The following is a 24,437-nucleotide window of genomic DNA, read 5'->3' on the forward strand; positions in this document are numbered from 1 at the left end:
ACACACACACACATGCACACATGCACACACGCACGCACAGACACAATACACACACTCACACGCACGCACACAAAACAGACACACATGCACATATGCACGCACACACACACACACAGACACACACGCACGCACAGACACAATACGCACGCTCACACGCAAGCACACACACACATGCACACACGTAGGCGCACACACATGACTCTGGTGTACTTCTGGACTAGGACCACCTCAGAGACGTAAAGCCTACAGCTGTAAAATAGTACTGCACTGGCTGACCCTCTCAACCTTGCTTCACTCTGTACCTAATCATGTGCAGTGTTTGAACATGAGTCTGCTTCTATGGATGTCTATAGAAGAAATACTGTTGATACTGCATTAAGAAGTTAAGGAACTTTACGTGAAGCAGTACATTATACATAGAAATGCTCAGGGAAACGTTCTATATATTGTTGTACAAAATATTTGACACGTTTCATTATGCTTCTACATGTAAATACATCACTTTAAAATGACTAGTAGAAGAGAATAAATCAGACACAGTGGAATCATTGAACAAAATATGAAATTTATTGATGAAATACAATAAAATATACAACATACAGTGGAGAGAACAAGTATTTGATACACTGCCGATTTTGCAGGTTTTCCTACTTACAAAGCATGTAGAGGTCTGTAATTTTTATCATAGGTACACTTCAACTGTGAGAGGCGGAATCTAAAACAAAAACCCAGAAAATCACATTGTATTATTTTTAAGTAATTCATTTGCATTTTATCGCATGACATAAGTATTTGATCACCTACCAACCAGTAAGAATTCCGGCTCTCACAGACCTGTTAGTTTTTCTTTAAGAACCCCACCTGTATTAACTGCACCTGTTTGAGCTCATTACCTGTATAAAAGACACCTGTCCACACACTCAATCAAACATACTCCAACCTCTCCACATTGGCCAAGACCAGAAGGCTGTGTAAGGACATCAGGGATAAAATTGTAGACCTGCACAAGGCTGGGATGGGCTACAGGACAATAGGCAAGCAGTTTGGTGAGAAGGCGCAATTATTCGAAAATGGAAGAAGCTCAAGATGACGGTCAATCATCCTCGGTCTGGGGCTCCATGCAAGATTTCACCTCGTGGGGCATCAATGATCATGAGAAAGGTGAGGGATCAGCCCAGAATTACACGGCAGGACCTGGTCAATGACCTGAAGAGAGCTGGGACCACAGTCCCAAAGAAAACCATTAGTAACACACTACGCCATCATGGATTAAAATCCTGCAGCGCATGCAAGGTCCCCCTGCTCCAGCCAGCGCATGTCCAGGCCCGTCTGAAGTTTGCCAATGATCATCTGGATGATCCAGAGGAGTAATGGGAGAAGGTCAAGTGGTCTGATGAGAGAAAAATAGAGCTTTTTGGTCTAAACTCCACTCGCCGTGTTTGGAGGAAGAAGAAGGATGAGTACAACCCCAAGAACACCATCCCAACAGTGAAGCATGGAGGTGGAAACATCATTCTTTGGGGATGCTTTTCTGCAAAGGGGACAGGACAACTGCACCATATTGAGGGGAGGATGGATGGGGCCATGTATCGCAAGATCTTGGCCAACAACCTCCTTCCCTCAGTAAGAGCATTGAAGATGGGTCGTGGCTGGGTCTTCCAGCATGACAATGACCCAAAACACACAGCCAGGGCAACTAAGGAGTGGCTTCGTAAGAAGCATCTCAAGGTCCTGGAGTGGCCTAGCCAGTCTCCAGACCTGAACCCAATAGAAAATCTTTGGAGGGAGCTGAAAGTCCGTATTGCCCAGCGACAGCCCCGAAACCTGAAGTATCTGGAGAAGGTCTGCATGGAGGAGTGGGCCAAAATCCCTGCTGCAGTGTGTGCAAACCTGGTTAAGAACTACAGGAAACGTATGATCTCTGTAATTGCAAACAAAGTTTTCTGTACCAAATATTAAGTTCTGCTTCTCTGATGTATCAAATACTTATGCAAATTAATTACTTAAAAATCAAACAATGCGATTTTCTGGAGTTTTGTTTTAGATTCCGTCTCTCACAGTTGAAGTGTACCTATGATAAAAATTACAGACCTCCACATGCTTTGTAAGTTGGAAAACCTGCAACATCGGCAGTGTATCAAATACTTGTTCTTCCCACTGTAGGTTCCTTGAATCAAAGCAAAAATAATTAGCTACAAAAAATGAAAAAAACTACAGTAAAACATCAACTGCAGTGTTCCTCACCTGGCTTACTGTAAAAAGTGCCTATCATATACCTTCCACCTCCATGTGGAGAAAAATTCCTCAATTGGGTTAAGGAAAGGAGAGAATGGGGGAAAGTACAGAGATGTAAATTGTGGTTGGGCCTGAAACCATGCTTGCACCATTTGAGCCAGGTGGAACATGACATTATACCACACAATGACATAGGTCATGCCATCAGCTCCACAGACCTGATTTAGCTCATCAAGGAAGGTTTCATTCAAACGGCGAATCATGTGGCTGCCTGCAACTCAATATATAGAGTATATAGAGTAGAGAGCTTTAGATGTTGTTCGACCAAACATTAGAACAGGCAAGATGAGTAATCTAAGCGACTTTGACCGTGGTATGATTGTTGATGCCACACATGGTGATTCCAGCATCTCAGAAACAGCTGCCCTCCTGGGAATTTTACGCACTACAGTCTCTAGAGTTTACAGAGAATGGTGCGATAAACAAAACACATTCAGTGAGCGACAGTTCTGTGGGCAAAAACACCTTGTTAATGAGAGAGGTCAGAGGAGAATGTCCAGACTCATTAAAGCTAACAGAAAGGCCACAAATGCTCAAATAACAGCTGTTAAAAAGCAGTGGTGTGCAGAATTGCATTTCTGAACGTATTCAGGCTGTTGTGAAGGCAAAAGGGGGTCCTACCCTGTACTAGATAGGTGTACCTAATAAAGTGGCTGGTGAGTGTACAGTAATGTCAAATCTGAAAACCTGGTCTGGAAAAGTGGTACATGGGACCATAGAAACAGTGTCTGATAAAGAATGATGATGAAATATTACAGCCATAGATAATGTAGTCAGTCCAATTGGGTCATATTCCACGGTAATTGGTGTCAGTTGATATCGTTATCCTGAAACGTTCATGATCTAAACATGGAATATTGTTTGTCAGTTTCCATAAAACTATGCATTAAGAGTAATGCAACAGTTACTTATCATTTTGAGCAGTTGTATCGATTGATAGTTAGATCATTGTAATATAATGAATAGACAGTTATCTCAGATGTAATGTGTGAATTGCATTTTGAAATGGTAATATTTTGATGTTAAGTTGTGTCATTTTGAACAGGTGATTTTAGTTCAATGAACAAATGTTCTTAGCTTTATGTGTATTGTATCCAAGCAATTGGAAAAAGTGTTAGAGTTGTGAAAAATTTGCATTTTGATCATTGGTTGTGAATTTTGTGTCTAGTGTCTAGAGTTTTGAAAACTGACATCAAGGTTCCGAAATTAGTGCCAAAGTGATTGTAAAAACTGTATTATACTTGTGAGGACTTTTTGGGGACCAACAATTGATTCCCATCCAAACTTCTATTTTCCCTAACCCCTAACCCTTCTGGTACTCACAACTATAGTACAACATGTACACACACACACACACACACACACACACACACACACACACACACACACACACACACACACACACACACACACACACACACACACACACACACACACACACACACACACACACACACACACACACACACACACACACACACACACACACACACACACACACACCTATGTTTCAAATGCAGAACGCAGTGTGAAACATGGTTCACGCACACAACAGTTCTCCCTCCGGAAAGTGACACGACCTCTAACCTTGGGGCCTGAACTTCCGTCTCCTCTCCGTCCAATGCTCCGAGGGTCAGGGTGGGGGGGCTGGTCCTGCCAGGTCCAGTTTTCTCTGAGGTATGAGTCCGAGGTGGCGGAGAGGTAGAGGTGACACTGCCAAGGAAGAGGGAGCGATTAAAGATCCACTCTCTCTCACTGCCTGGAGGGTCAATCTATTCTGTAGTTCTGGTGTCACTGGAAGCGGAGGGACAGATAGAGAACAGAGACAGAGATGTCATGGGATCAGCAAACTGTCTTCCATGATGGTTTCAGATATTCCATGACAATAGCATTTTAATTAGGATTCATTCTAGAATGTATCTGTCTTGGAACTTCTGCTGGAAATCTGATTACAATGTGACAGGAAAAATTTGACAGTTTTGTTTAGTCAAACTATACCTAAAAAGATGAGTTAACAAAACATTCCTTTAACATTGATCTGTAATCTCTCTCCCGTTGTATCAGTCTCAATCGGACGAAGAATAACAGGCAGATAACAGGACAAGAATGACTCTAATTCACTCAAGTGATGATACAAGCATGGAAAATAGGAACATTACATTTAATGCCTCTTGGAATCCCTAACTAATAGGATTGTAGGCTTAGTGGATCTGGACACACAACACCTAGAGGGGCCAGGGTCACTATGGATGTGTGTGAGAGAGAGAGAGAGCAAAGACAAACAGAGGAGAAGAGAGGCCAGGAGACAAGAGAGAGACCATCGAGGGATCCCATGAGAAGAATGGTTTAATAACTATTATTGCTACTACATTTTTCAGTTTCTGTTCTACTATTGTTGAGTTGAATATACAGTAAATTAGCCTTATAATAAAAAAGTATTGTAATAAAAGCAATCTCATAATATATATAGTGCTTATCCCCCCACACCCCACACACACAGTAATGTTGCTGCTACAAAGTGCATATCTATTCTAAATCAACTGATTTCCCCATCAGTTATCTACTGTCTGTCCGGCCGGGGAAAAGAGCGGAGTAGAATACTGTGGGGTATCAGCAGGATAGAGATGTGAGCCCCTGTCTCAACACAGCAGGGATGCCAGTCAATCCATTTACTGTGGAGATCTGTGGGGAGAATAGGAAGAGAATATGCATCAGAGGGATCAGCTCAGCTCCCTGCTCGGAGCAGGAAACACTGAGCATGGGAACACACCAGGAGGCCGTCATCAGTCCCGGGGCTTGAATGATGCTGATAGACGGACAATGAAGGAGAAGGAAAAGGAGAGGAGAGGGGAGGAGAGGAGAGGAGAGAAAATGAGAGGAGAGGAAAAGAGAGGAGAGGGGAGGAGATTATATAACCGCAAGATTTACAGTATAAAATATAAAGTGTTATTTATGGCAAAATAATTATTCAACTCCCCAATCCCTAACTATAACAGAGTTGGCCTTTAAAGTGGTTGGTACAAATGGTACAGAAACTGGCCGACACACACACATACACGCACAGACGACACACAGACACACGGTTTTGGGTACTAACATATTACATGTAACAATGATTATGTAATAAAATTACAAAAATGAAGTAGGCCTAACTGTAATCAAACAAGATTACTATTGAAAAATGTCTAATCAGATTAAAATTACATTCAACATCTGATTACAAATTGGATTACTCTTATATCAAGATGTGTGCTACAATTGTTTGCCTTCAACACACAAAAATAGCATTTTTTAAAAACATCTGTCCAACCTTGCACACACACACACAGAGAGATGGGCTGTCAGAAACCTGAGCAATATATATTTTTTCGGAGAGTTTTCATTCGAATCAAATAAACTCAGTAAAAACAGAAACGTTCCCTCACTGTCAACTGCATTTATTTTCAGCAAACTTAACACGTGTACATATTTGTATGAACATAAGATTCAACAACTGAGACATAAACTGAAGAAGTTCCACAGACATGTGACTAACAAATATTGAATAATGTGTCCCTGAACAAAGGGAGGGTCAAAATCAAAAGTGACAGTCAGTATCTGGTGTGGCCACCAGCTGCATTAAGTACTGCAGTGCATCTCCTCCTCATGGACTGCACCAGATTTGCCAGTTCTTGCTGTGAGATGTTACCCCACTCTTCCACCAAGGCACCTGCAAGTTCCCAGACATTTCTGGGGGGAATGGCCCTAGCCCTCACCCTCCGATCCAACAGGTCCCAGACGTGCTCAATGGGATTGAGATCCGGGCTCTTCGCTGGCCATGGCAGAACACTGACATTTTTGTATTGCAGGAAATCATGCACAGAACGAGCAGTATGGCTGGTGGCATTGTCATGCTGGAGGGTCATGTCAGGATGAGCCTGCAGGAAGGATACCACATGAGGGAGGAGGATGTAATTGCCTGCAATCACAACAAGCTCAGTCTGATGATGCTGTGACACACCACCCCAGACCATGACAGACTCTTCACCTCCGAATCGATCCCGCTCCAAAGTACAGGCCTCGGTGTAACGCTCATTCCTTCGACGATAAATGCGAATCCGACCATCACCCCTGGTGAGACAAAAACCCCGACTCGTCAGTGAAGAGCACTTTTTGCCAATCCTGTCTGGTCCAGCGATGGTGGGTTTGTGCCCCGTTGTTGCCAGTGATGACTGGTGAGGACCTGCCTTACAACAGGCCTACAAGCCCTCTCTCTCTCAGCCTATTGCAGACAGTATGAGCACTGATGGAGGGATTGCGTTCCTGGTGTAACTCAGGCAGTTGTTGTTGCCATCCTGTACATGTACCGCAGGTGTGATGTTCGGATGTACCCCTGTGCAGGTGTTGTTACATGTGGTCTGCCACTGCGAGGACGATCAGTTGTCTGTCCTGTCTTCCTGTAGTGCTGTCTTAGGCGTCTCACAGTATGGACATTGCAATTTATTGCCGGACTGCCACGTCTTCAGTCCTCATGCCTCCTTGCAGCATGCCTAAGCCACGTTCACGCAGATGAGCAGGTACCCTGGGCATCTTTCTTTTGGTGTTTTTCAGAGTCAGTAGTCTTCTGTAAGAGCCTACAGTCTCTAAGCTCTTAGTGTCTTAACGACCGTTCCACAGGTGCATGTTCATTAATTGTTTTTGGTTCATTATGGTTAATTGAATAAGCATGGGAAACAGTGTTTAAACCCTTTACAATGAAGATCTGTGAAGTTATTTGGATTTTTACGAATTATCTTTGAAAGACAGGGTCCTGAAAAAGGGACGTTTTTTTGTTGCTGAGTTTAGTACTCTGACGCCATCTGATGGATGTGTGCAAAGTTTCTCAATAGGAGTTCATCATTTAGTACACTAGATGTCGCGGGTCCTCACATTCCAGGTACTACCCTTAGCTTGGTATTTCCCGTTGGGTTTTATGCAGCAACACTAGCTGGATCCTATCGACATTAATACTTCCGGTTTTGGGATTTTGCCTTCAAAATAAAAGTCCCCGGTAACCACTGTGTATATACGAAATCCAATCTTATTTTGCATATTTGCATAGTGCATAGTGCATAAAATGATGTAAAGCCAAAAATATGTATAACTACATGGGGGGAAATCTAAACTAAAGAGAATCACTACTTTACATAAGATACATAACATAAGGTTGAGCACATTGAGAAATGGTTGGAGCTTAAGTAGATACATGTCAAGATCACAATAATAGCCTACTGGTAAAACAAATTAAAATGTTATGTTTAAGTAAATTCTTACTGTATTTTTGTTTAATTGCAAAGAATTGCACGGTACAGGAAAAACTTCTGACTGTGTGTGTAACGGTTTTCTTGACTTGAAGGAGAGGCGGACCAAAATGCAGCGTGGTTTTTATTCATGGTTCTTTAATAAAGACTCTACACATGAACAAACTAACAAAAACAAGAAACGTGAAAACCCAAAGCAGCCCTATCTGGTGTAAACACAGAGACAGGAACAATCACCCACAAACACACAGTGAAACCCTAAGTATGATTCTCAATCAGAGACAACTAATGACACCTGCCTCTGATTGAGAACCATACTAGGCCGAAACATAGAAATACCCAAATCATAGAAAAACAAACATAGACTGCCCACCCCAACTCACGCCCTGACCATACTAAATAATGACAAAACAAAGGAAATAAAGGTCAGAACGTGACAGTGTGTCCATTAAACCAGTCTACTCATCAGAGTCCCTAAAATACAAATAAGAGGAGTTTGAAAAAGAAGCTAGGTCATAGGAAGGGTTGCTGGACTTTTACTTTGGTCAACCATGTAGTGCCTGGTACATAAATAGCACTGTAAAGGAAAAGCGATCAATTGTGTGTCCATAAAGCCAGGGTTCAGTCTGCTCACTTGAGTCCTTAGAATACAAAACCGGTGAGTTTGAACAAAAAGCTAAGTCATAGAAAGCTTTATGCTGACATTTGAACAATGAGACACATATCAGCACCATGGACAGCTACACTTTTAGAATGTTATGTTGTCACTGTCAGCCTATCTCCAAACATGTGGCAAATATGTGGCTAGTCGAATAGTCCCCGCGATATGCAACTGTTCAGGGAAGTCAGGAACCAATACACGCAGTCAGTCTCAAAGCAAAGGCCAGCTTTTTCAAGGAGAAATTTGCATCCTGTAGCTCTAACTCCAAAAAGTTCTGGGACACTGTAAAGTCCATGGAGAACAAGAGCACCTCCTCCCAGCTGCCCACACCGTCACCACCAATAAATCCATGATAATCGAAAACTTCAACAAGCATTTCTCAACGGCTGGCCATGCCTTCCTCCTGGCTACTCCAACCTCGGCTAACAGCCCCCCCCCCCCCCCCCCCCCCCCCCGCAGCTACTCACCCAAGCCTCCCCAGCTTCTCCTTTACCCAAATCCAGATAGCAGATGTTCTGAAAGAGCTGCAAAACCTGGACCCGTACAAATCAGCTGGGCTTGACAATCTGGACCCTCTATTTCTGAAACTATCCGCCGCCATTGTCGCAACCCCTATTACCAGCCTGTTCAACCTCTCTTTCATATCGTCTGAGATCCCCAAGGACTGGAAAGCTGCCGCGGTCATCCCCCTCTTCAAAGGGGGAGACACCCTGGACCCAAACTGTTACAGACCCATATCCATCCTGCCCTGCCTATCTAAGGTCTTCGATAGCCAAGTCAACAAACAGATCACTGACCATCTCGAATCCCACCGTACCTTCTCCGCTGCGCAATCTGGTTTCCGAGTCGGTCACGGGTGCACCTCAGCCACGCTCAAGGTTCTAAACGATATCATAACCGCCATCGATAAAAGACAGTACTGTGCAGCCGTCTTCATCGACCTGGCCAAGGCTTTGGACTCTGTCAATCACCATATTCTTATTGGCAGACTCAGTAGCCTCGGTTTTTCTAATGACTGCCTTGCCTGGTTCACCAACTTACTTTGCAGACAGAGTTCAGTGTGTCAAATCGGAGGGCATGTTGTCCGGTCCTCTGGCAGTCTCTATGGGGGTCCCACAGGGTTCAATTCTCAGGCCGACTCTTTTCTCTGTATATATCAATGACGTTGCTCTTGCTGCGGGCGATTCCCTGATCCACCTCTACGCAGACGACACCATTCTGTATAATTCTGGCCCTTCCTCTAACCTCCAAATGAGCTTCAATGCCATACAACACTCCTTCCGTAGCCTCCAACTGCTCTTAAACGCTAGTAAAAACAAATGCATGCTTTTCAACCATTCGCTGTCCGCACCCGCCCGACTAGCATCACCACCCTGGACGGTTCCAACCTAGAATATGTGGACAACTATAAATACCTAGATGTCTGGCTAGACTGTAAACTCTCCTTCTAGACTCATATTAAACATCTCCAATCCAAAATCAAATCTAGAATCGGCTTTCTATTTCGCAACAAAGCCTCCTTCACTCACGCCACCAAACTTACCCTGGTAAAACTGACTATCCTACCGATCTTCGACTTCGGCGATGTCATCAGCAAACTGGATGCAGTTTATCACAGTGCCATCCGTTTTGTTACTAAAGCACCTTATACCACCCACCACTGCGACCTGTATGCACTAGTCAGCTGGCCCTCGCTACATATTCGTCGCCAGACCCACTGGCTCCAGGTCATCTACAAGTCCATGCTAGGTAAAGCTCCGCCTTATCTCAGTTCACTGGTCACGATGGCAACACCCATCCGTAGCACGCGCTCCAGCAGGTGTATCTAACTGATCATCCCTAAAGCCAACACCTCATTTGGCCGCCTTTCCTTCCAGTTCTCTGCTGCCTGTGACTGGAACGAATTGCAAATATCGCTGAAGTTGGAGACTTTTATCTCCCTCACCAACTTTAAACATCTGCTATCTGAGCAGCTAACCGATCGCTGCAGCTGTACATAGTCCTTCGGTAAATAGCCCACCCAATTTACCTAACTTATCCCCATACTGTTTATATTTATTTACTTTTCTGCTCTTTTGCACATCAGTATCTCTACCTGCACATGACCATTTGATAATTTATCACTCCAGTGTTAATCTGCTAAATTGTAATTATTCGCCTACCTCCTCATGCCTTTTGTACACAATGTATACATGTATAGACTCTTTTTTTTCTTTTTTTTCTACTGTGTTATTGACTTGTTTGCTGTTTACTCCATGTGTAACTCTGTGTTGTTGTCTGTTCACACTGCTATGCTTTATCTTGGCCAGGTCGCAGTTGTAAATGAGAACTTGTTCTCAACTAGCCTACCTGGTTAAATAAAGTTGAAATAAAATAAAAAAATAAATATTAATGTGATTTTATAGTTTTCCATTTTAAGACCACAAATTGGTAAAGAGAAAACCTTACTACCCGTCTCAAATAAACTGGGGTGAAAAATACTCAGCTGGGGTTCTACTAACCCCAATATGTTCTGTTTTTTTCAGGGTTCTACTAGCCCCAATATGTTTTGTTTTTCAGGGTTCTTCTAACCCCAATATGTTATGTTTTTCAGGGTTCTCCTAACCCCAATATGTTATGTTTTTTTCAGGGTTCTACTAGCCCCAATATGTTTTGTTTTTCAGGGTTCTCCTAACCCCAATATTTAATGTTTTTCAGGGTTCTTCTAACCCCAATATGTTATGTTTTTCAGGGTTCTACTAACCCCAATATGTTATGTTTTTTTCAGGGTTCTACTATCCCCAATATGTTTTGTTTTTCAGGGTTCTACTAACCCCAATATGTTATGTTTTTCAGGGTTCTTCTAACCCCAATATGTTATGTTTTTCAGGGTTCTTCTAACCCCAATATGTTATGTTTTTCATGGTTCTACAAGCCCCAATATGTTACGTTTTTCAGGGGGGCTGTGTCAAACAGCCTCCTGGTTATTACTCTGTCTTTCTTGTAATGCCCACATTTAATTCTGCATGTTATATTAATTCCAATAAATGAATTGGCTGTTTTTGTGTGGAATATCAGTTGAAGAAACAAATCACGTTAATACTTTTAGTTGTTGTTGCTTATCAATTCCATGCACAACTTTCATGCAATCTTGTTAATGGAGGTGCCAAATACCAATAAGGAAAGGGAGATACCTAGGCAGTTGTACAACTGAATGCATCTTCCACATTTAACCCAACCCCTCTAAATCAGAGAGGTGCAGGGGGCTGCCTGAAATGACATCAGCACCTGGGGAACAGTGGGTTAACTGCCTTACCCAGGGGTAGAACAACAGATTTTTACCTTGTCAGCTGGGGGATTCAAACCAGCAACCTTCCAGTTACTGGCCCAACACTCCTACCTGCCAAGCTACCTGCTGCTCATTACTAGCAGGTGATTAGTTAAGAAGCCTACTGCTTCAAAGACACAATAAAAACAATGATGGACTGGCATACCTGTATGACTGTGACACATTTATACATTCTATTGCTAGTGACATTAAGGTGAAAAAAGGGTACAATTAGAGAATGTAAATGAGGCTCAGGTTCAAAGTCTATCGTAAACACTTTTGAGGATAAAGAACCTCCTTCTGATTTTCATCCTGATGTAGCCAAGAGTTCATATAAGGAACTGTCAGTGGTGCAGCTTAGTTCAATCTCAGACACCAAAGATATTGGGAATGAATACTACCACTGAGACAGAACATTGTGGTAGAGGTTTATCAGATGAGGAAATCGTAATCTCTATGACAACTGACTCAGATGAGCACATAACTGGAGAGGTTGATGTCAAAATAAGAAAGGAAATGGGTTTTGTCAGATGAGGCATATTTTGGAGGGTTCAGTTATACCACTCCAAATAATAGTGTGTTTACATTGGCTCATGATTAATGGGAGAGGGTCCATTCTGAGAGAAGTGGTAGGCATTTCAGTAAGTTCTCATGGGTAGGCCTATTTGCAGGAAAGATGAACGAGTCCAATCCTTACTGTGTAGTACATTTTCGAAATCATACATTTTCAGCTGCTCAGAAAAGGATACAAAAATAACATACATTAAAATAAGTGGATACTTGGCCATTGTTCATGTGAGATAAAATTAGTTATTGTTCTGGACACTGCGAATGCACTAGATTTCCAGGTCTCATATATCATACATTCAGATAAAGATGGTATAAAGACCATTTTGAACTCCAGAGAGGAAGCAACTTGCATTGTCATAACATAATACTAGTGTGTCTGTGGTCCAAGTCTAACCCTAACCCTCAAGTCCAAGTCTCTTTTCCAAGTTTAAAAGGCTAAACATTCACACGCAACACCATGGCCAGAAATGGTTGAATACCATGGACATGCTGTCAATCCAGCATGACTTCTGCCATGTTCAAAACAACTGTAAACTCAGAACTGGGAAATATCAGACTTCAGTGAGGTCAAGACAACTGGGAACTTGGAAGAAAACACACTCCGACTAGGAAAATACGCTTTTAACGGTCATCTAATTCAGAATTCCAAGTCGGGACCTCTGGCCTCTTTCTAGAGCTCTGACCTGAAGATCATTGACGTCATAATTCAACCTTGTTTTTTTCAGAGTCTTGAAAGCACAATAAATATAGAGAATGCCAGACTTTGATGACAAAGTTTGATGACAGAATTTGCCCACAAGAAGGACTGCTGAGCCACTTTACTGTTCAAGTGAGAACAGCACAACAACTGTGAGTCAAAAAATGTATTGTATGCTGCTGCATAAATTATGTAATATGCCAGGGAAATATGTATACTGTAGCTAAGAAAGTAATCCTAAATATATGTTGTGTCATAAGCTGTTAGTAGCCCATGTGCCTCACCCTAATAATTTGGTCCCTTTCCCCCTCAGAACTTAGCCTACTTTTCTGACTTGGTGGTCCACATGTGGTCTGTAGCCTGTTTTAGAGAAAAGTAATAATTTAATATTGTAAGAGCTTTCTTTGACTGCTAATATTCCCCCTTCATTTATCCTACGATTCTTACTTGGTGTACAGGAAGAATACTTTAAAAATGGCCCATGTTCTGAATTGTATCGCTGTACATTTCAAAAGTGCTGAACAAATATTGACTACATTCATCTTAGCTCGTTCAGTAATAGGCCATGTAATTCCAGTTGATATTGTGAGTGTTGTTTTGTTTGCCCTTTGCATATAAAAGTGGATCCTCATGATTGTATTATCCTTCCTTTTTTGGCCACTTAAGGCTAATAAAATACTTCAAATTGTAGGCTAACCAAGTCTCTCTCTCTCTCTCTCTCTCTCTCTCTCTCTCTCTATCTCTCTATCTCTCTCTCTCTCTCTCTCTCTCTCTCTGTGGTGACTTAAAGAAGAGTAAAGTTAAGGTGTCAAAAACCTCTTGCTGAATTTATCTGAACTAACATCTATCTGAATTTCTGTTGCAGTCCATTTTGAAAGTGCTGAACGAATTGTCGCAACACGTTTGCTTGCACTTGCTTATACTTAGAGCTAAGTGTTAATGATATATGAATAAACATTATGAATTTACTGAACATCAATGTAATAATGTGTGTGAATGGTTCAAAACTCAAAACTAATATTTCAGTTTGTTATTATTGAAGGAGAATGGGGTTCTTATCAACTATTCACAAATCCACAAGGAGTCAGTAGTAGACACATCCGTTTAAGCTAGTCATCAATATCAGCTGTGGTTTTTAAAAAGGCAGTAAATGAGGGCTTAATGAACTGTTTTCCGTGCCAGACAAGGCTCTACTGATAGCCAGGTGTAGTGATGGTAAGGATTCACTCCATGGTGTGGAAAGGATAGCTCTGCTGTTGGGACAGCTTTATGTAGGCCCTAATAGTTTGTGGGCACTGTTTGTCACTGTTATAGTGCAATCAATGTATTGTTTAGTGTTGTGTTGTGGGAGGGTTGCCCCACCGTGATTTACATGCTAATATTGCATCTGATTATGAATAAATAGTCTGACACTTTTCTACTATTACGTGGGGGACTTTTATTTTTTTATTTCCGAAATTCTGTGAACCGGAAGTACTTTCTTTAGTGCTGCTGACGATACTTGTAGACTCCGCGTTTCTTCCATCAGAAAGGAAACAGACTATTTCTGCATGGCAATGTTTTGAGCAAACACGTAGTATACGGCATAGTTCCCGTATATCGAGTTAAGGGAACATCTTTTGACAGTGGGCGAGGGGCAATCTTGGGTTCGGTACACGGGCATGGCAACAGTCGAGAATGATCCGAAGGCGAGCGAAGGCGGTGCCGCAGCATTCTCGAAGGTCCACAGTCCTATCTGGAAAGAATATCAACTTCGAAAGTATCCTTTCCAGACCAGACCGATACCCAGACTCTCTCACACGGATCCTAGAGCGGAGATGCTCATAAACAACGAGGTAAAGTGACAAGTCATGATAGTTCATATGCACTGTCAGTTTCCTGTTCGAGTCTGACAGCTAACTCGAACTGGAACCTAAGTTAGTGTTCAGTGAGACAAAACGGTTAGCTAGTCAACCTCAAATTTGTATCCTGTATGTTGTGGTAAGGTACCCAAATGTCCTCCCAACTGAATCAGCTGGGCAAGCTAGTCCAACTAACTAACGTTAACTAGCTAAGCATATTTTAGCGATCCTCGCCAAATGAGCCATGTTATACAAGTCCCTATTATGGGTTAACCTTATTGGCGCAGGGTGTCATCCTTTCACGCTGGAGACCTGAGTTTTCTTCCCACGCCCTCCGTTAGCTACACTGGTGTCCAAAGTGGGATGGTACCGTGAGGTCATTGGAATGCATGGGTGGACGTGTGAAGGGGCTTAAAAGAAAGTCGAAGCATGGAAAATGTCCTTCCCGTTTGGAGGGGGCAGTGGAGCCAGCTTCACTATATGAGCCACGTTACAATTAATAGGAGACCCGGGTTTGCTTCCTGTTCCCTCCCTTTGCTACAATATGTTGACAGTCACAGCGCTTTTCCCCCCTCTATTAACCCAGGTTTGTGCTGCATGGATTAAATATCATGCAAGAGAGACCTCACCTGGTCTGGGTAATAATGTACAAGTCCAGTGTTCTTCAAACTTGGCCCTGGGGTCCTACACAGAATGTGCAGTTCCTGTACTGATTTATTAAGGCAGGGCTTGATGATCAGTTGATTAGGTGAAACGTGGATGGATATGAATCAGGGTTTCCGTTATGAAAATGTGGCACCGGACAACGTGATCGGTAAGATTTTAATTGACCGGCCATTTGAGAAATTTACCGGACGCATATGCGTTGGGTGCATAACCCATTAGGGCGTCTACCCATGGTGATCAGAATGACAAATCACATTTAGATTATGGTAATGCATCTTAACAGAACACGCAACTCCTGTAATGAAGCAGCCAATGAAACATTTTCAAACATTTGTCAAAATGCAATTAGTGTGAAAACACCATTCTAAACAGCACACCTGATAGCGGTTCCATATGTGACAGAGATGAAACTTAGAAAGAGGGGGAATCTAAAGATGCAACAACTGGATAGGTTGCTACAGTGGGGCAAAAAAGTCAGCCACCAATTGTGCAAGTTTGCTAGAGATCATTTGGATGATCCAGAAGAAGATTGAGAGAATGTCATATGGTCAGATGAACCCAAAATATAACTTTTTGGTAAAAACTCAACTCGTTGTGTTTGGAGGACAAAGAATGCTGAGTTGCATCCAAAAAACACCATACCTACTGTGAAGCATGGGGGTGGAAACATCATGCTTTGGGGCTGTTTTTCTGTAAAGGGACCAGGACGATTTATCCGTGTAATGGAAAGAATGAATGGGGCCATGTATCGTGAGATTTTGAGTGAAAACCTCCTTCCATCAGCAAGGGCATTGAAGATTAAACGTAGCTGGGTCTTTCAGCATGACAATGATCCCAAACACACCGCCCGGGCAACGAAGGAGTGGCTTCGTAAGAAGCATTTCAAGGTCCTGGAGTGGCCTAGCCAGTCTCCAGATCTCAACCACATAGAACATCTTTGGAGGGAGTTGAAAGTCTGTGTTGCCCAGCAACAGCCCCAAAACAGCACTGCTCTAGAGGAGATCTGCATGGAGGAATGGGCCAAAATACCAGCAACAGTGTGTGAAAAACTTGTGAAGACTTACAGAAAACGTTTGACCTCTGTTATATACCCTTTGTTGGTAATGACAAAGTATTGAGATAAACTTTTGTTATTGACCAAATACTTATTTTCCACCATAATTTGCCAATAAATTCATTAAAAATCCTACAATGTGATTTTCTGGATTTTTTTTCTCATTAAGCAGCCAACAAGTGCTCAGCATGTGAGAGGATGCCAAGAGTGTGCAAAGCTGTCATCAAGGCAAAGGGTGGCTGTTTTTGAAGAATATAAAATATATATTGATTTGTTTATTACTTTTGGTTACTACATGATTCCATATGTGTTATTTCATAGTTTTGATGTCTACAAATACATTCAAAAAACCATCAATGAGTAGGTGTTTCCAAACTTTTGACTGGTACTGTATGTCAGGAGCTCCTCCAGATGATGTTCCTGGCACTGAAAGAACCGTGTATCCAGCGTAACTTGGAGATAACCCCATCATTGAGCGTTATGCAACCTCGGCATTCGAAAGCATAATATTCGGTGCACTTCCAGAAGGACTTATTTGTGGTCTGTCGTTTCCATCCGTAGGTGTAGCCTTCATGCCTTCGGGGCTCCCGAGTGGCGCAGCGGTCTAAGGCACTGCAGTCCCTGGTTCGAATTCAGGCTGCATCACATCTGTCCGTGATTGGGAGTCCCATAAGGCGGTGCACAATTGGCCCAGCGTCGTCCGGGTTTGGCTGGGATAGGCCGTCAATGTAAATATTTGTAATTTAAAAAATCTATACATTTAATAAAAATATGAAATTCCCCTGGTTATGAAAGTGGTGATGTCCCGGTTGCTTGTTCTGACCTCTAAGAATAATGAATGCAGAGGGTAGCAGTGCAGGGTCTTTTTTAAGCAGAATATTATTATTATTATTATTATTATTATTTATTATTATTATTATTATTGGCATATGAACGACTTGCAATTAGATTGCTGGAGAATCAAAGCCATCCATCCAACCCATTTATACAGATCTGCCAATTCAAAGAGGACAGTTTCAAAGGTAATGTATTGGGCCTATTTATTATTCAATGGCTGCATACATTTGTGTTCATTCTCTAAAGTCTAGCCTACTGTACTGTTTGTCTGCTTGTCTTGGTGAGAATCTCAAGTTTAAAAAAATCCTAAAATAGGCTCCTTCAGGTTGTGCCTACTATTATTCACCCGAGTGTCCTCGCCAGCCAGGGTACAACATTCCAATGTTGAAGTCTTGTAACTCTCTCTGGCATACTCTTTTTCTTGAAAATTGGAACAATGGTAGAGATGGACAAATACTGATTTCAAAACAAAATGGACTACGTTCTCATTCATATTATCAGGACATGAGGTGAGTATCAAAATAGTTTTAAAAGATGTCCTTGCCTTAAAGTTGCACCTCGGGTAGATCTTCAGTATAGCCAATAGCAGGGATGGGGAACTCCGGTACTCGGGCTGGAGTGGTGTCAGATTTCCCCCCCCCCCCCCCTCCGTAATCAATACAGCTGATTTAAACTAATTGCATTCTAAACTGAAGATCATGATTAGTTGATTATTGGTGTCAGATGTGTTCGCTGGGGCAAAAGTGTGACACCAGTCAGGCCCCAGAGGACTGGAGGTGCCCATCCATGGCCTATAGAGTCAACTCAATATGGTATTCCTTGGTCTTTTATACAGCTATTTTTTTTATTAGAATCATGCTGACATGAGCAGTGTGAGACCAGTTGCCTCTGTGATCCAAATATAGCTTTTTGAGAGGAAAGTGGGAAAGTATGAAAAGGATGGGGGTCCCACTTATGACCTGTGGTGAACTCGGATGGGGGAGGAGGAGGGATTGAGTCTTGACCAGATATCTTGCCGGAGCAATTAGAGCTGGCACAACTAAGCAATTGGGGAGAAGGGCCTTGGTCAGGGAGGTGACCAAGAATCCGATGGTCACTCTGACAGAGCTCCAGATTTCCTCTTCTGGAAGGTTCTCCCATCTCTATAGCACTCCACCAATCAGATGTTTATGGTAGAGTGGCCAGACGGAAGCCACTCCTCAGTAAAAGGCACATGACAGCCTGCTTGGAGTTTGGCAAAAGGCACCTAAAGGACTCTCAGACCATGAGAAACAAGATGATCTGTTCTGATGAAAGCAAGATTGTGTGGCAGGGACTGGGAGACTAGTCAGGATCGAGGCAAAGATGAACGGAGCAAAGTACAGAGAGATCATTGATGAAAACCTGCTCTAGAGCGCTCAGGACCTCAGACTGGGGCAAAGGTTCACATTCCAACAGGTCAACGACCCTAAGCACACAGCCAAGACAACGCAGGACTGGCTGAATACTTTCCAAATGCACTATAGGTCTATTACTATTAGTAATGCATGCATGTGTTCACAAGTTATGCAAACAGGTTTAATTCATTTTATCGAATTAAAGGCATTTTTTGCTTGCTTCAGTCCTATATTATAAGTAATGGGTAGATCAGAGTACATGCAGTCTTTGCATATATGCTGTTTTTGTTAATGTGATGAAAAGCTTAATTCCATCCATTTCTGTTATTCTAATCTTATTTAACATGTCCTACTTTTTTTGTTTCCAGGAACCATTGGTTTTAACAGACACCAATCTAGTGTATCCGGCTCTGAAGTGGGACGTTGCGTACCTGCAGGAGAACATTGGGAGCGGGGACTTCTCTGTGTACATAGCGGAAAACCACAAATTCCTCTACTATGACGAGAAGAAAATGGCCAACTTTGAGAACTTTTTACCCAAGTCTCGACGGATAGACATGAAATTCTCTGATTTTGTGGAGAAAATGGAGAAAACGCAGGAAGAGGGAGGAGACGAGAGGTAATGTTTTTGTCTAAATGGGTAGGTACAGTGCCTTGCGAAAGTATTCGGCCCCCTTGAACTTTGCGACCTTTTGCCACATTTCAGGCTTCAAACATAAAGATATAAAACTGTATTTTTTTGTGAAGAATCAACAACAAGTGGGACGCAATCATGAAGTGGAACGACATTTATTGGATATTTCAAACGTTTTTAACAAATCAAAAACTGAAAAATTGGGCGTGCAAAATTATTCAGCCCCCTTAAGTTAATACTTTGTAGCGCCACCTTTTGCTGCGATTACAGCTGTAAGTCGCTTGGGGTATCTCTCTATCAGTTTTGCACATCGAGAGACTGACATTTTTTCCCATTCCTCCTTGCAAAACAGCTCGAGCTCAGTGAGGTTGGATGGAGAGCATTTGTGAACAGCAATTTTCAGTTCTTTCCACAGATTCTCGATTGGATTCAGGTCTGGACTTTGACTTGGCCATTCTAACACCTGGATATGTTTATTTTTGAACCATTCCATTGTAGATTTTGCTTTATGTTTTGGATCATTGTCTTGTTGGAAGACAAATCTCCGTCCCAGTCTCAGGTCTTTTGCAGACTCCATCAGGTTTTCTTCCAGAATGGTCCTGTATTTGGCTCCATCCATCTTCCCATCAATTTTAACCATCTTCCCTGTCCCTGCTGAAGAAAAGCAGGCCCAAACCATGATGCTGCCACCACCATGTTTGACAGTGGGCATGGTGTGTTCAGGGTGATGAGCTGTGTTGCTTTTACGCCAAACATAACGTTTTGCATTGTTGCCAAAAAGTTCAATTTTGGTTTCATCTGACCAGAGCACCTTCTTCCACATGTTTGGTGTGTCTCCCAGGTGGCTTGTGGCAAACTTTAAACGACACTTTTTATGGATATCTTTAAGAAATGGCTTTCTTCTTGCCACTCTTCCATAAAGGCCAGATTTGTGCAATATACGCCTGATTGTTGTCCTATGGACAGAGTCTCCCACCTCAGCTGTAGATCTCTGCAGTTCATCCAGAGTGATCATGGGCCTCTTGGCTGCATCTCTGATCAGTCTTCTCCTTGTATGAGCTGAAAGTTTAGAGGGACGGCCAGGTCTTGGTAGATTTGCAGTGGTCTGATACTCCTTCCATTTCAATATTATCGCTTGCACTGTGCTCCTTGGGATGTTTAAAGCTTGGGAAATCTTTTTGTATCCAAATCCGGCTTTAAACTTCTTCACAACAGTATCTCGGACCTGCCTGGTGTGTTCCTTGTTCTTCATGATGCTCTCTGCGCTTTTAACGGACCTCTGAGACTATCACAGTGCAGGTGCATTTATACGGAGACTTGATTACACACAGGTGGATTGTATTTATCATCATTAGTCAATTAGGTCAACATTGGATCATTCAGAGATCCTCACTGAACTTCTGGAGAGAGTTTGCTGCACTGAAAGTAAAGGGGCTGAATAATTTTGCACGCCCAATTTTTCAGTTTTTGATTTGTTAAAAAAGTTTGAAATATCCAATAAATGTCGTTCCACATCATGATTGTGTCCCACTTGTTGTTGATTCTTCACAAAAAAAATACAGTTTTATATCTTTATGTTTGAAGCCTGAAATGTGGCAAAAGCTCGCAAAGTTCAAGGGGGCCGAATACTTTCGCAAGGCACTGTATATGTCCTGCTGCATTTGAGCTAGGTCCTTAGGGACAGTTGATTAGAAAGATTCTACATTTTCTCAATGCGGAATAAAAAATTACATGCTATCCAGTCTAGGTGTTTACATTGCTGGTGTGCTGGTAAGTGCTCAGCAGTGGAAAGTAAAGTGTGTATCCAGTGAATCTAGCTCTGTTGAATGACTTAAGTGTTTTACGTCGGCACCTTGGGAACTCTTTGTACCACTCTCATCTGACTGAGTTACTTGGGCTGGGACACACGCACTCACTCATATCACTTACTGCACTGAGCCCCTTCCTTAGAACTAATGATTGCTGCTTGTGTCCACATATCTGTAGATTTATTCAGTCAAATAAGTTTGCTGTCAAATTTAAGTTTGCACAAAACCACCACAACAGTACAAAGATTCCTTGCAACATTTGTTGCATGGCAATACTATTTTTTGATTCTGATTTAAATCATTCTTTGTGGTTTGGAAAGGAATGCTTGTTAGATGCAGTTAGATGAACAAGACTAAGCTTCTGAGCCGAGAGGAGCCAAGCTTTCATTTCCTGATGCACGTAATCTTCCTGAGTACACTTGACTCCTGATGCAAACTCCTGTGGAAGTGCTTTTCAGTTCAACTGTCCCTATTCAATTATATTCCTCTTAATTTCTCTGGATAGCAGTGTGCACCACTGAGCACAACTATTTTATTTTAATTAAGGCATATTGTTTTGGGGGAGGGGGTTCAACAGATTTCTGGTCCAACAGATGGAAAGGGGGTCTTAGAAAACATCTCCAAGAAAGTCTTAAATGTATTAGAAATACAAAAAATACTATTGTTGAAGTTGAGACACTTGCCTACTAATATAAACTTCTATATTTAATTTTGCAAAAATGATTTGCCTTCTGTAAGTTAAGGGCTAGGCGTCCCGCTGCCGACAATTTTCCGGTGAAATTGGAGGGCGCGCAATTGAAATAAATAATCTTAAAAATTATGGATATTAAACATTTAGGTACATGCAAGTGTCTTCTCTCGGTTAGAAGCTTAGTCTTGTTCATCTAACTGCATTGTCCAATTTACAATAGGCTTTACAGCGAAAGCATGCCATGCGATTGTTTGAGGACGGCGCCCCACATGAAAATATTTTTCAACCAGCACAGGCTTCATAAAATCACAAATAGCGATTTAAATATTCACTTTTTGAAAATCTTCCTCTGATTTGCAATCCAAAGGGTCCCAGCTACAACATGCATGGTCGGTTTGTTAGATAAAATCCTTCTTTATATCCCAAAAAGTTAGTTTAGTTTGCACCATCGATTTGCGTAATCCACTCGGTCAACGCGCAGAAAAAGGAATCCTAAAAGATACCGCTAAACTTTGTTAAAACAAGGCAAATATGTTTCTATCCAACTTCAGGTACCCTAAAATGTAATTAAACTATAATATTTCATACGGAAAGAAGTAGGTTCAATAGAAAAGCAAAATTAGCAGGTGTGCATCCTTTTCGGTTCCAAATCTGACTCCCAGTACTATAACTCAAAATTATTCCTTGTTTGGGAAGAAACAAGCCTGAAACCTTGATCAAAGACTGTTGACATCTAGTAGAAGCTATAGTGGGAGCTGGATCTGGGAGCTGGATTTGCATATGACCTTGTATGTTGCATTGGAAGAGCATGGGCTCTCAAACCAACCAGAAATTTTCTCCTACCATATCAATTGTGTTATAGTCTCAGACATTATTTTAACATTATACAAATTTCAAAGTGTTTTCTAACCAATGGTACCAATTATATGCATATCCTGGCTTCTGGGCCTGAGTAACAGGCAGTTTACTTTGGGCACGTCAGTCAGACAGGAAGTGGAGAAAAATAGACCCTAGCCTGAAGTTTTAATTAAAAAAAATATTGCCTAGTGTCTAGTCATTCTCTTACAAAAGCCCCACGTCTGTTAGATATTTTCAAGTTCACAGAAGTAACAAGTAAAGGTAGACTTACCAATTCGTTAGTGTTTTCTTTTTATAAATAACAATTTTGTTTATGATTTATTAAGTGATTAAAACTTGTCATTCTGTTACAAAATCTGTAACTAAATGACTGCAATTGAATTGGCTAAAATGGAAAATCACAGTCACAAACCACAGTTGGGCCACCTGCTGCTGTCCTCCCTTCCACTGGCATGCTGTTACAGTGCCTTCAGAAAGCATTCACACCTCTTGACTTTGTCAAAAAAAAAATTGTGTTACAGACTGGATTCAATCAATATTTTGTCACTGGCCTACATGCACTAGCCCATAATGTCAAAGTGGAATTATGTTTAAAAACATGTTTAAACCAGTTAATTAAATGAAAAGCGTGCATGTCATGAGTATTCAACTCCTTTCGTTATGGCAAGCCTAAATAAGTTCAGGAATTAACATTTGCTTAACAAGTTGCATAATAAGTTGCATGGACTTGTGCGCAATAATAGTGTTTAACCCTCCCGTTGTCCTCGGGGTCAGAGTGACCCAGGCCCTGTGCTTGGAGGGTTCCCCTTCTGTGCTCTGTGCTGGGGGTCAGCATGACCCAGCCAGCCACTAGGGAGGTGTATGCTATTGTGTGTACTGTGTGAGGTGGGGGCTCCCCCTCTGTGCTCGGGTCAGAGTGACCAAGCCAGGGCAACACACGTCCAGACATGCCCCGCTGTGTGTGCAAGAGGACAGCCCAGTGGTGCACAGGTGAACTGCACACGGCTACACATGCACAGGGGCACAACAGGGGCGAACACGCACCTCGTTGATTCACGTTGTCTCCCGTGTAAGCTGGCCGTAGAGAGGATACTAGTATTGTCAGCGGCACACAAAGTCATCGGTTCCCCCGTGCCGTGTGCTCTTCCCCGCTGCTCAGTGGACCCAATCAGGTGACCCAGGCTGCCATGTCCGTGTGTTTCACCGCTGCGCAGTTTCTAGAACAGATATTCAGCATTGACCAAGAAGACTACTCTGATTCCGAGGAGGAGGAAGAGGTTTCGGAAGAGGGGGAGGAATACAACCCCGAGTGCGAGGCCGACCAGGCGTCTTTGCGCTCTTCGGAGGAAGACCCGGAGGAAGCCCCCGAGGACGAACACGAAGAAGAGATGGCCTCGGCTCGAGCCCAAAGGGAGACGTTGCTGTCGAAAAACGGCAAAATCAAATGGTTCCCTTGTGGCCACCACAGGGCCCGTGTGATCTGCCACGCTGGCCCGGACGAGACTCCGGGCCCTACGGCCTATGCCGTGACTCGCGACATCGCGTCCACCTTCCACCGGTTCGTCACACCAGCGATAGAAAGGATCATTCTGGAAATGACAAATCTTCACAGGGTGAGAAAATACGGCGAAGGCTGGTGAGCCATGGACGCCACCGACCTGCGCGCCTACGTAGGGCTGCTGCTCCTAGCGGGTGTCTACAGGTCCCGAGGCGAGGCCGCGGCCAGCCTGTGGGATGCGGAGAGTGGCAGGACCGTGTTCCGAGCCACCATGCCGCTCAAGTCCTTTCACAAGTACTCGGCTGCTGCGATTCGATGATCGCCAGTCGAGACCCTCGAGACTCGCCACGGACAAACTCGCAGCC

At 42.7% G+C, this 24,437-nt stretch overlaps 1 protein-coding gene across 4 annotated transcripts in view; it reads left to right on the forward strand.

Moving 5' to 3' along the window:
* The first annotated feature begins 14,090 nt into the window (after positions 1 to 14,090).
* LOC110502616 (hypoxia-inducible factor 1-alpha inhibitor) overlaps positions 14,091 to 24,437 on the forward strand; it is a 34,325-nt gene continuing 23,978 nt past the window's right edge. For 2 of the 4 annotated variants that reach the window (XM_021580797.2, XM_036960253.1), the window contains exons 1-2: positions 14,091 to 14,644; positions 18,952 to 19,202. In XM_021580797.2, coding sequence (XP_021436472.1) covers positions 14,471 to 14,644; positions 18,952 to 19,202 — 425 coding nt within the window. In that variant the 5' untranslated portion in view covers positions 14,091 to 14,470. The remainder of the gene's footprint in view (positions 14,645 to 18,951; positions 19,203 to 24,437) is intronic. The other 2 variants (XM_036960255.1, XM_036960254.1) reach the window with 2 other exon arrangements.

The sequence above is a fragment of the Oncorhynchus mykiss genome, chromosome 23 (assembly GCF_013265735.2).
Source record: "Oncorhynchus mykiss isolate Arlee chromosome 23, USDA_OmykA_1.1, whole genome shotgun sequence".
Taxonomy (NCBI): Eukaryota; Metazoa; Chordata; class Actinopteri; order Salmoniformes; family Salmonidae; genus Oncorhynchus; species Oncorhynchus mykiss.